Source organism: Mobula birostris, chromosome 17 (assembly GCF_030028105.1).
Source record: "Mobula birostris isolate sMobBir1 chromosome 17, sMobBir1.hap1, whole genome shotgun sequence".
NCBI lineage: Eukaryota > Metazoa > Chordata > Chondrichthyes > Myliobatiformes > Myliobatidae > Mobula > Mobula birostris.
In genome coordinates this window covers 2577643-2596530 of record NC_092386.1, presented here as the reverse complement: position 1 = coordinate 2596530, position 18888 = coordinate 2577643, and the positions used below count along the sequence as shown (strand labels likewise).

At 40.7% G+C, this 18888-nt stretch overlaps 1 protein-coding gene across 1 annotated transcript in view; it reads left to right on the top strand.

Moving 5' to 3' along the window:
- slf1 (SMC5-SMC6 complex localization factor 1) overlaps nt 1–18888 on the top strand; it is a 140331-nt gene that overhangs the window by 87478 nt on the left and 33965 nt on the right. Inside the window, exons 11-15 of the mRNA XM_072281213.1 lie at nt 1198–1357; nt 5419–5566; nt 8073–8218; nt 9851–10017; nt 16986–17074. Of these exons, the coding sequence (XP_072137314.1) occupies nt 1198–1357; nt 5419–5566; nt 8073–8218; nt 9851–10017; nt 16986–17074 (710 nt within the window). The remainder of the gene's footprint in view (nt 1–1197; nt 1358–5418; nt 5567–8072; nt 8219–9850; nt 10018–16985; nt 17075–18888) is intronic.

Here is an 18888-nt window from a genome sequence, read left to right as displayed (position 1 = left end):
AAAAAGGAGAGAGAGAGAGAGAGAGAAAGAATGTGTATATAAATAAATAACGGATGGGATACGAGGGGGAGGAGGGGCATTAGCAGAAGTTAGAGAAATCAATGTTCATGCCATCAGGTTGGAGGCTACCCACATTAGCTAGAAGGTGATAGGTGAAGCCAGGTGGGTGGGAAAGTTAAAGTGCTGGAGAAATGAACAAACAGTCAATGTTTTGGGCCAAGATCCTTCCTGTCCTGAAGAAGGGTCTTGGCCTGAAATGTTGACTGTTTGTTCATTTCTATGAATGCTATCTGACCTACTGAGTTGTGTATAGCACTTTTACAGGAGACAGGGTGAGAAGAGGTATTGTCAAAGTAGCCATGGGAATTAGTAGATTTATAAAAGATGTCGGTAGACAGTTTGTTTCCAGAGATGGACACAGATCAAGAAAGGCAAGGAAGGTGTCAGAATTTGATGGAGTGAATTTAAGTGACTAAAAGATGGGCTTTTTGGAACAGAGGATATAAAAAGGTGATGAAAATGGATGTTTTGTCTTCCTACTACGTTTTAAAATAATGTGGAATTATTTGAGATATTCCATTGCCTGTTTTCCTCTGATATTGATGAAATTGCAGATGAACATCAGGAAATAAAACACAGTGCAGGAACAGGCCATTTGTTGTTCAATGACTTTGTTGACCATGAATCCGAGTGAAGTTATCCCATCCACCTGCATACAATCTCTAATCCCTCCCCCTATTTTCTGCATGTGCCTCTTAACCATCATTACTTTATCTGCTTCTCCCACCTCCAGCAGTGTGTTCCATGCACCTACCATTCTGTATTTGAAAAGAAAACTAGTCTAGCCCATCTTTCTTCCTCTCACCTTAAAGTTTCATCCTCTGATATGGTATACCACCCCAGGGAAAATGCTATTTACCCTATCTATTGCTACTCATAATCTTGTATGCGTTTTGTAGCCTTCAATACTCTAGATATTTGCATGGGCAGATTTATTGCAGCATTTAGTTATACTGGAAAGGCCATGTTAACATGCCAGTTCACAATTTAAATTCAACAGTGGTGGCTATTAGAATATGACCTCAGCAGACTTTTTTGTCTTTGAGAAGTTATGAATGTAATGAGGAATTTGTTGTATCTATTTTCAAAAATCACCTCAACATTTGAGATAACAATCTTCTCTTCACTGTGTAATAGCTGTTATGAAAACAAACGCAGTGGTGGTTCTCTTATCATCCCCCATTCTGTCCTTGCAAAAATTTTTATGGAATATTCTGATGCGATGACTAATCCTGTAGCTGCATTATTTGATTGTGTTCTTCAAGCAACTAGAGCATTGGTTAAAAAACCAAATGATGTAAGTAAAATTGATCAAAATATACAGTTTGCAAGTTTTTTTTTTATACTCAAGATGTTGGTATCTTGCATGTAAATAAATTGGATATTTTCTAGCCATGTAGCAAATATGAAGTTAACCTGAGGACAATATCCATTTATTATTTTAGTCAATTTTTATAGCATAATTATGTAATTTACATTCTGGTTGATATGAGTCATGGTATATTTAATAGTCTTTGGATTAGGTTCTCGTTCAAGGCCTATGAATGTACTTATTAATTTGATTTTGAAACATTTAGCTATCAATTGTCTCTGGAGTTTGTTTAATTTATTTTTTGTCTTTTGAAAAGAAGCAAAATTGATTACTTTGGCAATCTGTGCCTATTCCTCCATTCAATCAGAGATCGTAGGTCTCTGCAACACTTTCGTACATTAACCTGATATTCCTTGATTAATAACTTAAAAATCTACTGTAAAACATTTGCTAATTTGTCTTTAAAGCCGTCTTCTAAGAGAATAATAAGATTTACAATCCTGTCCATACTTGCTGGTCCCTTATTTTAAGACCATAAGACTAGAAAACATAGGAGCAGAATTAGGCCAGTTGGCCCACTGAGTCTGCTCCAGCATTTCATCATGGCTGATTCAATTTTCCTCGCAGCTCCAATCTCCTGCCTTCTCCCCATATCCCTTCATTCTCTGGCCCATCAAGAATCTATCAACCTCTACCTTAAATCCGCAGTGACCCGTGGCAAAGAATTCCACAGATACGCCACTCTCTGGCTAAAGAAACTCCTCCCATCTCCATTCTAAAAGGATGCCCATCTATTCTGAGGCTGTGTCCTCTGGTCTTAAGATTCTCTACCATTTCAAAGAGCCTCTCCAAACCTACTCTATCAATGCCTTCTGCCATTCAATAGGTTTCAAAGAAGTCACCTCTCATTCTTTTGAATTCTAGCAAATACAGGCCCAGAGCCATCAAATGCTCTTCATATGACTAGCTATTCAATCCTGGAATCATTTTCATGAATCTCCTTGCACTATTTCAGAGCCAGAGCACTGTTTCTATTTTTTTTTTCTTTTTTTCACTTTGGATCCATTATATTTAATTTGTGACCAATATATTGTTTTAAATATTAGGTTGTAAGCAGGCAATGGTGTCTTTTAGAATAGTAAAAGAATCTGGTTTATTGTCATGAATTTTGTTGTTTTGTGGCTGCAGTGCAGACATAACAAATCACTAAGTTACAATAAAAATAAATAATAAGAGGAATAGCGATGTTCATGGACTGTTCAGAAATCCGATGCAGACGGGAAGAAGCTACTCCAAAAATGTTAAGTGCTCATGAGTCTATGTTCAACATCAAATGCAAGTTTGCTGATGACACCACTGCTGTGGGCTATATCAGAGGTGGTGATGGATCAGCGTACAGCAGGGAGATTGAAAATTTGTCTTGAGTGGTATAATAATAACAACCTCTAACTCAATGTCAATAAGATCAAGCAACTGATTGTGGACCTCGGGAGAGCAAACCAGAGGTGCATGAGCCACTACTCATCAGAGGATGAGAAGTGGAGAGGGTCAGTAACTTTAAATTCCTGGGTGTCACCATCTAAGAGGACCTGTCTTGGGCCCATCGTATAAATATAGTTGCAAAGAAAGCACAACAGTGCCTCTATTTCTTCTGGAGTATGCGGAGATTCAGCATGTCATCAAGGACCTTGGGAAGCTTCTATAGATGTGTGGTGGAAAGCATGTTGTCTGGCTGCATTATGGCCTGATATTGGGATACCAATGTCTTCGAGTAGAAAAGCCAACAAAAGGTAATGGGTTCAACTCAGTACATCACGAGTAAAGTCCTCCCAACCATTGAGCACATCTACATGAAACGTTGCCATAGAAAAGCATGTGCCTCAGCACCTTCACCACCAGGTTCAAGAACAGTTACCCCTCAACCATCAGGCTCTTGAACAAAAGGGGATAATTACGCTCAGGTTGGAGGAACAACACCTTATATTCCGTCTGGGTAGCCTCCAACCCGATGGCATGAACATCGACTCTCTAACTTCCGCTAAGGTCCCACCTCCCCCTCGTACCCCATCTGTTACTCATTTTTATGCACACATTCTTTCTCTCACTCTCCCTTTTCTCCCTCTGTCCCTCTAAATATACCTCTTGCCCATCCTCTGGGTCCTCCCCCCTCCTTGTCTTTCTTCCCGGACCTCCTGTCCCATGATCCTCTCGTATCCCCTTTTGCCTATCACCTGTCCAGCTCTTGGCTCTATCCCTCCCCCTCCTGTTTTCTCCTATCATTTTGGATCTCCCCCCTCCCCCTCCAACTTTCAAATCCCTTACTCACTCTTCCTTCAGTTAGTCCTGACGAAGGGTCTTGGCCTGAAACGTCGACTGCACCTCTTCCTACAGATGCTGCTTGGCCTGCTGCGTTCACCAGCAACTTTGATGTGTGTTGCGTTAATTACACTTATCCTACTTCTAGTGTTCCCACAACTGATAGTCTCACTTTAAGGACACATTATCTTGTTATTTCATGCTTGTTATTATTGCTATTTATATATTGAATTGAATTGACTTTATTTCTTACATCCTTCACATACATGAGTAGTAAAAATCTTTACATTACGTCTCCATCTAATTTGCATTTTCACAGTTTGTTGTCCGTTGATCCTGTTGACAGTTACTGTTCTATAGATTTGCTAAGTATGCCCACAGAAAAAGAATCTCAGGGCTGTATGTAGTGACGTGTATGAACTCTGATAATAAAGTTTACTTTGAACTTTGAAGTTGGGTTTTCAGGCTCCTGTGCCTCCTGCCTAATGGTTGTAATGAGAAGAGGGCATGAGCTGGATGGTGAGGGTCACTTATAATGAATGTCGCCTTCTTAACACACCATCTTTTGAAGATGTCCTTGGGCAGCTTCTGCTTGTGATGGAGTTGGCTGAGTCTACAAGCCTCTGAAGCATCTTAGAATCCTGCATATTTGGCGCTTCCATTCCAGATATTAATGCAACCAGTCAGCATGCTCTCAAAGGTATGGAGTTTTGCTGACATAGCAAATCTCCTCTAAATCCCAATGAAGTATTGCCACTAGCATGCCTTCATAATGATGGCATCAATATGGTGGACCCAGGATTGATCCCCTGAGATGTTGTTGCCCAGGGACCTGAAACTTCTCACCTTTTTCACCACTGGCTCATCAATGAGGATAGGTGTGTATTCTGCTGACCTTCCCTTCATGGTCCACAATTAGTTCCTTGATCTTGCTGGCATTGAATGCAAGATTGTTGATGTGACACCACTTGAGCAGCCTGTCCCATACACATCGTCATCTCCAACAACAGTAGTATCATTGGCTAATTTATAGGTAGCATTTGAGCTGTGCCTAGCCAAACAGAGTAGAGCAGTGGGCCAAGCACACAGCTCCCAATGAGGAAGTCAAGGATCTATTTGCATGGGGAGGTACAAAGATCCAGGTTTTGAAGCTTTTTGACTATTACTGAAGGAATAATAGTTGAATGCTGAGCTGTAATCGATCAATAACAGACTGATAAAGTTATTTTTGTAATCAAGTTCAAGTTTAATTATCTTTCAACCATACATGAAGCCAAACGTTATAATGTTTCTCTGGGGCTAAGGTGCAAAACACATTGCCAACAGCACACTGCAAATCCCATATAGCACAAATAGTGCAGATGGTTACAATGGCAGAAAAACATACAGTCACAAAGATAAAAAGTAATATAGCTTCTGAGTGGCCTGACTGTAGATTGTCCTGATCCAACTTTTCTTCCACCAAGAAATCATTGAAGGTCAGCCCCAACTAGAGGGACCAGCCCCCAATCAAGCATGCCCAGCAGAGACTCCTGCTGTTGCCTCTAGGCAGCTGCAACAGGCCACAGTGTCCAAGGCAACCATATTGCTGTTGTCCAAGTGGTCCAAAGCCTGGTGGAGAGACTGTATCTGCCATAGACCTATTGTGGCAGTAGGCATGCTTCTGTAGTTTTTATTAGTGTAAATTTGTACAGTATTCATCAAATATTATTCTGATGCTTGTTCTTCAGAAAGGAATCTATGAAACAGCATACATCTTGCATGGCATATTGGGAGTAATTGTGGAATATCGACTTCTTTTGAACAGACTACATGGAAAGTCCTTACTTGGTCGAACCTGGGATGATTTACAATATTACATTCCTATATGCTGTCAAGGTAAATGTATTTATTATTGTCACATGTGCAGAGGTACAGTGAAGGATTGTTCTGCATTCTATCCATACAGATCACTTCATCATATCAGTACACTGAGGTAAAACAAGCAAAAACAATCACAATGCAGAATATAGTGTTACAAATCCAGAGAATGCATTGCAGACAGACAGTAATGAGATAGATAGTGAGGCCAAGAGTCCATTTTATACGAGGGACCATTCAATAATCTTATAACAGCAGGATAGAAGCTATCCTTAAGCCTCTTATCACGTGTTTTCAGGCTTTTGTATCGCCTGCCCAGTGGGAGTGGGGAGAACAAAATATTAGTAGTGGTAGGTAAGGTCTTTGATTTTGTTGGCTGCTTTACCAAGGCAGCAATGTGTAGACCGTCTTCAGAGGGGAGGCTGGTTTCTGTGATCTGGGCACAGCTCTCTGCAGCTTCAGGCAGGTAACATACCAAGCTGTGATGCATTGAGATAAGATGCTTTCTGTGGTGCATCTATAAATTGGTAAGGGTCAAAGGGAATATGTTGAAATTCTTTAGTTCAGGAGGAGGTGAGGGCAGTAGTGGAGGAGATGAGAGCCTGCAAGGCGGTGGGAATGAAGCAACAGGGAGCTTGGACAAGGTGGGAGAATGCGGTTGAGAGGAAAGTGACCTGGGCTGATCTTTGGAGAGCCGAACCACACCGCATCCAATTTCTCATCCAGGCAGTGTACGATGTACTTCCAAGCCCATCAAACCTGCACACATGGGGCAAGGCAGAGTCATCTGCGTGCCCACTGTGCTCCAAGCGAGGAACCCTGGAGCACATCCTCAGCGGCTGTGCAAGGGCACTTGGTGAGGGATGGTACAGGTGGAGGCATGATCAGGTCCTGAAGACCATCGCTGAAGCCATCAGCGCAGGAGTTGAGTGGGCGAAGAGGTCCCGACCCTCCAAGCAGACCATTGCCTTTGTCAGAGCTGGGGAGCAGCAAATACCTGCGAAAAGGACATCTGCAGGCATTCTGACCTCTGCAAGGGACTGGCAGCTGTTGGTGGACCTCGAAGGGCAGCTGAAGTTCCCCAACCATATCGCAGCCACCACCCTGCGACCAGACATTGTCCTGGTGTCTGAGTCTACTAAGCAAGTGGTGCTGCTGGAGCTGACAGTCCCATGGGAAGATAGCTTGGAGGAGGCCTTTGAAAGGAAGCTCTCCAAGTACGCAGGACTGGTCAGCAACTGTCAGCAGGCTGGATGGAGAGTGAGATGTCTCCCAGTAGAGGTTGATTGTAGGAGATTCATAGCCCGTTCTTTAGCTAGAGCCTTCAGCATTTTGGGCATTGAGGGAGAGAGGAAGAGGAGAGCCATCCGCAGTACCACCGATGCGGCAGAGAGGGCCTCAAGATGGCTGTGGCTCAAAAGAGGGCAGCCATGGAGTCATAAGTAGCTAGCCATCTGGACACAAGCTGGGGTCTGATCAGCCCCAGCTGGGTCACCTGGAGGAGGTTGTATGATGTTGAAAGACCCGAAACACCCGATGATTCCAGGAACATCACTGAAGATGTGTCCAGAAGCATCAATAGATGTATGTACACAGCTAGCCTCTTGAAGAGGTAGAGGCACTAAGACATTTTCTTGGCCATGTGCACATGGCTGGACCAGAACAGATTGATAATGTTTACACCTGGAAATGTGAAACTCTCAACCCTCTTCACTGTAGCATCATCAATTAAAAATTTTAGAAGACATATCTTCTGTTGCATTGCATACCCATTCTGAATTTACTTTTAGAATTGCAACTTTTTATGTAGATTAATGCAACAAGATGCTTCACACTATCGTTGCGAACAACCTAGCAAGCTGAGTTATGGGTGACTATGATACTTAGTGTCTTCATTTACAAACCTAACCAGTTTTTTGGAAAAGTAAAATCTAGAAAAACATGATTTCAAGAAATATGTATATGTAAGAGGGTAATTTGTCAATTAATTGGTTAGTGAGCAGTAGCGTAAATATGTGAATGGAAGCTCACTTTGAGAGTTTCAGTTTATCAGAAATCTTTGAACTTGCAGTGTACTAAACTGCTTTAAAGAAAAATGCCTTACGACATTTGAATGATAATCAGTCAAAATTGGTCTGAAAGAATTACATAAATGTTCAAAAAAAAACTATCTGAAGAACAGTTCAAGAACAGTTACTACCCCTCAACAATCAGGCTCATGAACAAAAGGGGATAGCTACACTTGTACTACTTATGGTGTTCCTACAACTGATGGTCTCACTTTAAGGACTCTTTATCTTGTTACTTAATGCTCTTGTTATTTATTTATATTTGCAATTGCACAGTTTGTTGTCCAATTGATCCTGTGTACAGTTACTCTCCTATAGTTTTGCAAGTTTGCCCGCAGAAAAAGAACCTCTGTTTGTATTTGGTGATGTGTATGTACTCTGATAATAAATTTTACTTTGAACTTTGAACCCTTGAAATAGTCTAAGGTAACATATTTATATTCTTGTTCTGTCAGGTTGCAATCAAGAAGAAGTTGAGATGATGTTTAAACTGATGCCATCACGTTGGCTACAAATGTTCACTGCAAATGGCCTTTATAAGCAGACATGTCTCAATAATGGCATTGAGATCTCTGCAAAATCTTTCTCACTCAAAGAAATTGTGAGTATTTGTTATCAAAATAGAAGAAAAATGTGAGAAATACTTAGGCAGCTTCAGTGAAAGGAGCATGACTTCTCATCAGAACTGGCTTTGGCTATTTATTTGAAACAGATGAATTAATTAAATTCTGAAGTTTTAATATATCTAATCAGAAGATTAGTTGTCTTGTTGCCTGAGTTTTTATTTGAACAGTTTAAGGGAATGAAAGAAGTCCAGAGTGGGATGAGCAATTAACTTGGCAGTCATCTAGAATCAGAATTGGGTTTAATATCACTGGCATATGTCATGAAATTTGTTGTTATGAGGCAGCAGTACATTGCAATACATAGAAACTAAATTATAGTAACAAGTACTGTATATGAGAAGGAAAGTGCGGTTGGTGGTGATGAGAGTGAACAGGGAGATATGAAGGAAATGGTTACTTCATGGAATGTCTGATCAGTGCAGATACAACAAAGCCAAAGAAACTGCAGAAGTCCAGTGAGGCATTAGGAAGCTGGGTGGTAGCTTCCTGTATATAGTCAATAAATATCCGGAAATTCTGCAGGCTTCCAATGGATGTTGCAAGCCCATCACCTCCCTCTGCTGCTGCTTCCCCCTTTTCTTTCTTCCATGGCCTCTACCCTCTTCTATCAGACTCCCACTTCTCCAGCCCTGTATCTCTTTCACAATCAACTTCTCAGCTCTTTATTTCATCCTTCCCTCTAGGTATCACCTATCACCTTGTGTTTCACCCCTCCCCCCACCTTTTAAGTCTACTTCTCAGCTATTTTTCTCCAGACCTGCCAAAGGATCTCGACCCGAAACGTCAACAGTACTCTTTTCCATAGATGCTGACTGGCCTGCTGAGTTCCTCCAGCATTTTGTGTGTGTGTTGCTTGGATTCCAGCATCTGCAGGTTTTCTCTTGTTTGTGAATGGATGTTGAATACGAGTTTTGGATGAAGTCTCGAAAGAGAAGAGTTAGGAACCAAATAAAAGTGAGAGCAGGGTAGAAATGGCAAATATAATGAAATGTGCAAGTTCTATATAGTGCAGGAGTTGGCAAAAATAGTTTTTACCATTTTTGATTACTTGTCTTGCCTGGTCTTTATACAGGCTTTTTCTACCAAACTGCAATATATTGTCTATTAATTAAACTTCATTCCTTTCTTGTTTTCTTGCATTTTCTCTTTAATATGTACAGCTCAAAATTAGTTGATGTTTCGTAACTCTTTAACTCAAAAATAAATTTGATATTTAGACTTTGATATTGAAAGATGTCACCATTGGATAGTTTAAAACAATTGTTTTATAACACATTTTGACTTTTAAACATTGAAATGACTGAAATAAATAGTAGCAGTGAAACTATACTTGAGTTATGTGGTATTAATCACAACATTACTTAAAATTTAATGTGGTATATTTCAGTCTGTGTTAGTCACTTTAATCACTAAAACAAATAATATTCGACTAGTACTTGAGCAATAAATTTACTGTTCAAATTTTCATTGTTCTGTGGCAGACATAGTAGTACCACCTTGATTTGACCTTAATAAGATATGTAATGTCTGACTTGATGCAATTGGCATTTTAGTTCCCACAGAGGTGAGTAAGTAGAAAACCTCACAAAATTCTCCTGTTCTGATAGGTCTCTTCATATTTAATAGCCCTTGGGAGGCTGGGAAGTTGTAGCAATGTGATGAAGGACCCCAAGGGAGAGAAGATGGGGCAGTGGCATTGGTCTGAACCTTTGAGGCCATCAGCTGTTTTAAGTGGTGACATGCAGAAGCAAGTGGATGAACTGGCCATTCCAGCGTGAGTAATTCTTACAACATCACTACTTGAAAGTAACTTCTGGGAAAGTAGTTGAACCAAAATGGCTCGGCCTTTAGGTGACCTGCATTTTGTTGCCAGCTAATTATAGTCAGAGGCAGAAAGCTATTTTTTCTTTTTGTTTTTGATGGCTTGGCGCCAAGTGCAGAAAACTAACTTATGAATCTGGTTATATGTACGAACATATAACTTTAGTTTCATTTATCTTGTAATGATTAGTTATTGTGCTGTATTAAATTGTAGCAGAATTATGAAAATATTATTGATTTCAAACTACTATTTCACTTCACTCAAACACTACAAAAAATTATTTGCACAGTTAAAGTCTGTTGATCTGTCACATCTGGGATTTTAGTGCCCGAATGGCAGATTTTCCTGACTATAATATGTTCTTTCTGTTAATACCCTTGCACACTTTAAATGCAATTTAAGGTTATACATAATAGTATAATACATTTTCATTGGAGCTGTATTCATGCTCAGAAAGTGTAACAGATCTCAATGTTTACTGTGCAAATTATTGCACCTACAGTATTAATTAAATCTTTGTAATTCATCTTGTTTATGGTAATATTCTCTTAACCTGAAATAGCATCTTCCCAAATTAAGATGAACTACTAGCATATTCTGCTTTCTGAGGCAAATATATCAAATAGGCTGGAACCCATCACATAAGATACAGCTGAGTTTAGAAAAACAAAGATTTACAGAATCTGGAAATCTGAAAACAAAATTACTCTGGGAATTCTCAAATGAGGGAACATCTGCAGGGAGAAAAGACTAAAATTAATCTACCAGCAGTATTAATTGCTTTTAAAAAAAATACTTGTAAGATTATGCTGCTGCTGTGGTCAGATTCCAACTTGGGTCAGTATATTACCTTGTGAGGCTGGTATCTGGGGAGAACTTGTTATGACCCTAAGCAAACCCATGAACTCTGCTTTTCCTGCTGAATCCCGATTGCCCCCCTGCTTGAAGCTTTCTCATCTTCATTGCTATAGGCATTTACTGATTTATTTCTATTTGTCCTGCTTTTTGTAAATAATTATTTACGTTCTTCACTTGTTGAGCATGTTTGAACCCTGATGTGTGCAAGTGATATAAATAAAGCAACACACACAAAATATTGGATGAACACACCAGATCAGGCAGTATATATAGAAAAGAATAAACACTCGACGTTTTGGGCTGAAACCCTTCTTCAGGACTGAGAAGGAAGGGAGAAGATGCCAAAACAAAAAAAGTGGGGGAGAGGAAAAAGGCTAACTGGAAGGTGATGGGTAAAGCCAGGTGGGTGGGAAAGGTAAATGGCTGGAGAGGAAGGAATCTGATGGGAGAGGAGAGTAGACATTAGGAGACAGGGAAGGAGGAGGGGACCCAGAGGGAAGTAATTGGCAGGTGACTATCAGAATCGAGTTTAATAACACCAGCATACGTAATGAAATTTGTTGTATTTGTGGCAGCAATGCAGTGCAATACATAATAACACAAAAAAGTGAATTATAAGTATTTTTTAAAATTAATAGTGCAAAGATATAAATTTTAAAAAGTAGTGAGGTAGTGTTCATTGATTCAATATCCATTCAGAAATCGAGTGGCAGAGGAAAAGAAGCTATTCCTGAATCATTGAGTATGTGCCTTCAGGCTTCTGTACCTTCTTCCTGCTGATGGTAGCAATGAGAACAAGGCATAACCTAGGCGATGGGGATCCTTAATGGTGGATGCAACCTTTTTGAGGCATCGCTCTTTGTGAAAATACCTTGGATACTACAGAGGCCAGTGCACATGATGGAGCTAAGTTTACAATTCTCTGCAGCTCTGCAACTTATTTTGTTCCTGTGCGGTTGCGCCTGCCCCCCCCCCCCTCCATATCAGACAGTGATGCAGCCAGTTAGAATGCTCTCCAGGTACATCTGTAGAAATTTGCAAGTGTTTTTGGTGACATGCCAAATCTCCTCAAACTCCTAATGAAATAAAATTACCAACTTAACCCTCTACCTCCTTTTCTAAATTCATTTAATTCTCCTTATGCTTTGTGCTCTAACCATACAACCTTTGACAGCAAGTTCCATATTCATTCTTTTTACAAGGTGAAGGTTTCTTTAGATCAATGCTATATTTAAGTTTACTGACAATGCCACTGTCGTTGGCCGCATCAAAGATGGAGACTAGCCAACATATAGGAGAAAGATTGAAAATCTTGTGGAGTGGTGCCACAACAACAACCTCTCACTCAACATCAGCAAAACCAAAGGGCTGATTATTGACAACAGGAGGAAGAAACTGTGGGTCCATCAGCCTGTGCTCATTAGGGGATCACAGGTGGAGAGAGACAGTAATTTTAAATTCCTGGGCATTATCATATCAGAGTATCTATCCTGGAACCAACACGTAAATGCCATTTCAAAGAAAGTACAGCAGCACCTCTATCTTCTCAGAAGTTTGTGGAGATTTGGCATGTCATCTAAAATTCTGACAAACTTCTATTGCTGCACAGTGGACAATATACTGATGGGTTACATCATGGTTTGCTAGGGAAATACCAGGTGCCAGGAAAGGAAAAGCTAACAAAAAGTGAAGAGTACAGTCCAGTTCATCACAAGAAAAAACCCTCCCACCTTTGAGCACATCTACAATGTATTTATTAATCATATTTTTGGATTTTATTTTTATTCATTTTTATTTATGTTAATAATGATTTTTGCTTATTTCTTTTGTATTTGCACAATCTGTCCATTCTTATTTTTTGTGTAGTTTTTAATTGATTCTTGTACTTCTACCGTGAATGTCTGCGGGAAAATGAGTCTCTGACTAGTATTTGGTGACATACGCACTTTGATAATAAATTTACGTTGAATTTTGAACTTTCGAACTCTGAACTTTTGCTGATTATATTGTGTTGATTACTATAATATTTTCTTCCATCATTCAAAGTACTAGAGTTGCAGGTGGATGGGAACCAGAGTGCAAAAACAGTGGTGAGATTGTGGAGACATTTGTTGGTAAAACCTCAAAGTCAAGAATCAAAAAGTTGAGAATGGTGCTACGAGTCTCCGAAGCTGCATATATTTCAATGCAAGTGGTATCACAGGAAAAACATTTGAACTCAGGGCATGGATCAACACCAGGCATTATGTAGCCATTAGTGCATTTTGGTTGCAGGAGGGGCAGGACTGGCAGCTCAGTATTCTGGGGTTCCGTTGTTTTAGATGTGACAGGTTGGGAGCGAGTAAAGGAGGAGGGGTAGCACTACAAGTTGGAAAATGTCACAACAGTGCTCCATCCGTGCTCCATCCGGAGAGACTGGAGAACTCATCCAGTGAGGTGTTGTGGGTGGAATTGAGAAACTAGAAGATATGACCACATTATTGGGGATTTAGAGGAACGAATTCATAGAGATTATAGACTATTGCAAGAAACATTTATAGTAGGTGATTTTAACTTTCCACATATTGACTGGGACTCCCATGCAGTCAAAGGACTACATGGGATAGAGTTTGCCAAATCTGTTCAGGAAAGTTTCTTTAATCAGTACGTAGAAGGCCAAATGAGAGAGTGCTCAGTACTGGTTCTACTATTAGGGAATGACAAAGGGCAGGTAGCAAAAGTTTGTGTAGGAGGACTCTTTGCACCTAGTAACCACAATGTTATTAATTTTAAAGTAAATATGCAAAAGGACAGGTCTGGTCCACGGGTCGAGATTCTAAATTGCAGAAAGGCTAGTTTTGATGGTATTAGAAACTAACTGGCAAATGTGGATTGGGACATGCTGTTTTCTGGTAAAGGTGTACTTGATAATTAGAAGGCCTTCAATAGCGACACTTTGAGAGTACAAAGCTTGTCAGAACAAAAAGTACAGATAACAACTGTAGGGAACCTTTGTTTTCATGAGATATTTAGGCCTCATTAAGGGAAAAATGGAGGTGCAGGTAATATATTAACTTGTACATTGGCCAGAGATTGGTAGTAGGTTGTTGCCCCTCTGACTGGAGGCCTGTGACGAGTGGTGTATTGCAGGAATTGGTGCTGGGTCCATTGTTATTTGTCATCTATATCAACAAGCTGGACGATAATATGGTTGACTAAATCAGCAGATTTCCAGATCACATCAAGATTTGTGGTGTCATGGACAGTGAGGAAGGCCATAAAATATTGGAGCAGAAGGCGGCCATACAGCCCATCAAGTCTGCTCCGCCATTCAATCATGGGCTGATCCAATTCTTCCAGTCATCCCTACTCCCCTGCCGCCTTCCCATACCCTTCGATGCCCTGGCTAATCAAGAACCTATCTATCTGAGCCTTAAATGCACCCAATGACTTGGTCTCCACAGCCACTTGTGGCAACAAATTCCACAGATTTACCACCCTCTGACTGAAGTAATTTCTCTGCATCTCTGTTCTAAGTCTGCCTACTTGTCCTAGACTCCCCTACCATGGGAAATAACTTCGCCATATCTAATCTGTTAAGGCCTTTTAACATTTGGAATGTTTCTATGATATCCCCCTCATTTCCCTGAACTCCAGGAAATACAGCCCAAGAGCTGCCAGATGTTTCTCATACGGTAACCCTTTCATTCCTAGAATCATTCTCGTGAATCTTCTCTGAACCCTCTTCAATGTTAGTACATTCTTTCTAAAATAAGGAGCCCAAAAACTGCACACAATACTCCAAGTGCGGTCTCACGAGTGTCTTATAGAGCCTCAACATCACAATCCTTCTCTTATATTCTGAACCTCTAGAAATGAATGCCAACATTGCATTCGCCACCTTCACCACCAACCCAACCTGTAGGTTAACCTTTAGGGTATCTTGCACAAGGACTTCCAGATCCTTTTGCATCTCTGGATTTTGAGTTCTCTTCCATTCTAAAAATAGTCTGCCTGTTTATTTCTTCCACCAAAGTGCATGGCCATAGACTTTCCAACATTGTATTTCATTTGCCACTTCTTTGCCCATTCCCCTAATCTATCTAAGTCCCTCTGCAGTCTCTGTTTCCTTAACTCTACATGCTCCTCCATCTACCTTTGTATCATCGGCAAATTTAGCCACAAACCCATTAATCCCATAGTCCAAGTCATTAACATACATTCTAAAAAGCAGCAATCCCAGCACTAATAGGATCCCATTATTCCCACTCTGTTTCTGCTCTGCCCATGTTAGTAACTTCCCTGTAATTCCATGGGCATTTATCTTGCTAAGCATGCTCAGGTCATGCTATCATGTGCCTGATCATGCTATTCTTGAGCTCATTATCATGTGTTACAGGCAGCCATCCTGCGATTACTACCCTGGAGGTCCTGCTTTTCTGCTTTCTACCCAACTCCCTGAATTCTCTCTTCCGGACATCCTCCCTTTTTCTGCCTATGTCATTGGTACCAACATGTATGAAAACTGACTGTTCCCCATCTCCCTTCAGAATACTCTGCACCTAATTGAGACATCCTGTACCTTGGCAACTGGAAGGCTACACACCATGTGGGTATCTCAATCAAGCTGACAGAACCTCCTGTCTGTTCCCCTCACTATGGAATTCTCTATGACTACCGCATTCCTCATCTTCTCTCCCTTCTGCACCACGGAACTAGGCTCAGTACCAGAGACCCAATCACTGTGGTCGTCCTCTGTCAGGTCACCCCCCTCAAAAGCATCCAAAACGAGATAACAATTACTGAAGAGATGGCCACGGGGGTGCTCTCTACTATCTGAGCTCTTCCCTTCCCTTCCCTGACAGTCACCCACTTACCTAACTCCCTGTAGCTCTTCTCTATCTCCTGCTCACTTTCCCTAATAAGCTGTAGGTCATCAAGCTGCAGCTCCAAATTCCTAACACGATCTCTCAGGAACTGCATCTTGGTGCACCTGACGTTGATGTGGCCATCTGGGAGACTGGAAGATTCCCAAGATTCCCACATCTGACACACAGAGCAAAGTACTAACCCTATAGATATGCTCTCTATTCTGGAAAAAAAATGCAAAGAAGAAACAAAGTTCACTTACTCACTTAACCTCGCTGAAGACCGAATGAGCCAAAGCCCTACTACTCTGACTCAGACTATTCCGTCGATGACTGCTCCACAAGGCGGTCTCTCTCTTTTATGCCTGAACCTTCCTTGCTCTCCAACTCATGATTGGTAGGCCAGTTTTAGCGAGTTCCGGCAAAACTTTCCTGGTTTTAAGCTATGCTCCTGCACCTGTGGGCTGCCTCCTCTCTTGTAGCTCTCCAACTCACAATTGGTGCGCCAGTTATAGCCGAGTTAGGACGCAATTCTGACCAACGGAAACTTCAGATAGATAGACATAGGGTAAATGCAAGCAGGCTTTTTCCACTGGGGTTTGGTGGGATTAAACCACAAGTTGTGTGTTAAGGGTGAAAGGTGAAAAGTTTAAGGGAAACATGAGGGAAAAATTCTTCAATCAGAGGGTCATGAAAGTGTGGAATGAGCTGCCAGAACAAGTGGTGCATGTGAGCTCGATTTCAATATTTAAGCAAAGTATTGAATAGGTCCCGGTGCAGGTCAGTGGGGTAGGCAGTTTATATGGTTTGGCATGGACCAGATGGGCCGAAGAGCCTGTTTCTGTGCTGTACTTCTCTTTGACTCTGGGACTGGCCACTGTGGTTCATGGTGAAATAAAACTGAGCCATTCATTCTCATTTATTGTGTAATCGGTAGGCCATATACAAATATGAACGAGTTTGGCCAGGAGGTCTGCCCCTTCATTTTCTTCCACCCCATGGATTAATGTCTCATAATGCTTTAGCTAGGAGATTCATCCATGGAACCCATTGCATTTACACTTATATTGCAGTGAAATACAATTAATTGTTATGGATTGTACAGTGCTGCAGGATTGTTAAATGTAAGTGAACTTCCAGTTTGGAAATCAGAAATAAAATTGGTATACATTAAACTGGGCTTTGCTAATAGAAAAAAACTCCTTTATGTATTAGGAAGAAATATCGTCCATTATCAACAAAGGATATTAATTGCCTGGATGCAAAGGAAACTAAAAGTGAATACAATAACATCAAAATGAAAGGTAAGAGTTATTCCACAATAGATTATAAATATACCTTATTCTGAGGGAATATTGGTGGTATTTTATTTATATAATATCATTAAAATGGAATATAGACCTTTGCATGTAGAGTGCACATACCCTTTAGAGTCTTCATTAGCAATTGCCCAATCTGGGCATCCCATTTTAGGAAGAATATAAACGTTTTTTTTTGTAGAAGATACAAAAAAGGTTTACTAGAATTCTTCCAAAGAAGAAACTCCACTTCTGCAAATAGACTTGAGTTTTCAATTTGGGGATTAATCATAAACTACAGAACCTAGGCCTCTGTACCTCCATCTGCAACTGGATCCTTAACTTTCTAACCAGAAGACCACAATCTGTGTGGATTGGAAATAACATCTCCACCTTGCTGACAATCAACACTGGTGCACCACAGGAACGTGTGTTTAGCCCACTGGTCTGGTCTCTCTCCACACTTGTGACTGTGTGGCTAGGCATAGTCAAATGCCATCTATAAATTTGCTGATGATACGACCATTGTTGGCAGAATTTCAGATGATGATGAAAGGGCGTACAGAGCAAGATATACCAGTTAAGCGGTGTCGCAGCAACGACCTTCCATCAACAAGATCAAAGAATTGATTGTAGATTTCAGAAAGGGTAAGATGAGGGAACTCAAACCAATCCTCATAGAGGGGTCAAAAGTGGAGAGAGTGAGCAATTTCAAGTTCCTGGGTGTCAGTATCTCTGAGGACCAACCTGGATGCAACATATTGATACAGCTATAAAAAAGAAACAAGACAGTGGCTATATTTCATCAGGAGTAAGGAAATTTGGTTTGTCAACTCAGACCCTCAAACTTCTACAAATGTACCGTGGTGAGCATTCTGACTGGCTACATCACCATCTGGTATGCTGGGGGCTACTGCACAAGGCTGAATAAGTTGCAGAAGCTTGTAAAATTAGTCAGCTCCATCATGGGTATTATTCTCCATAGTATCCAAGACATCTTCAAGGAGAGGTGCATTCAGAAGGTGGCGTCCATCATTAAGGATCCCCATCACCCAGGATATGCCCTCTTCTCATTGTTACCTTTGGAAAGGAAGTGCAGAAGCTGGAAGGCACACACTCAGCGATCTGGACCAGCTTCTTCCCCTCTGCCGTCCGATTTCTAAATGGAGATTGAACCCACGAACACTATCTCACTTTTTAAAAAATATAGTATTTCTGTTTTTTGCACAATTTTTAATCTATTCAATGTACATATACTGTATAAAGTATACTGAATAAGATTTACTTAGCAATTTTTTTGCACGACTTATTTTAACTTACCTACTTGATAGACACATATGTATACTTGATGAAATTCAGTTTTTTTTGTCTATTTATTTATCATCATGTATTTAATTGTACTGCTGCCATAAAGTTAACAAATTTCATGACATATGCGGTGATATTAAACCTGATTCTGATGTTCAAAATGACAAAGGGCCTAGACAAAGAACATAAGAAATAGAAGCAGGAGTAGGCCATTTGGCCCATCAAGCCTGCCCCACCATGCAATAAGATCATGGCTGATCTGTCCGTAAACTCAGCTCCATCAACCTGCCTTTTCCCCATAACCCTTAATTTCCCTGCTATATAAAAACCTATCTAACTGTATTTTAAATATATTTACTGAAGAAGCCTCAACTGCTTCCCTGGGCAGAGAATTCCACAGATTCACCACTCTCTGGGGGAAAAATAGTTCATGGAACATAGAATAGTGCAGCACAGTACAGGCCCTTCTGCCCACAATGTTGTGCCGACCCTTAAACCCTGCCTCCCATATA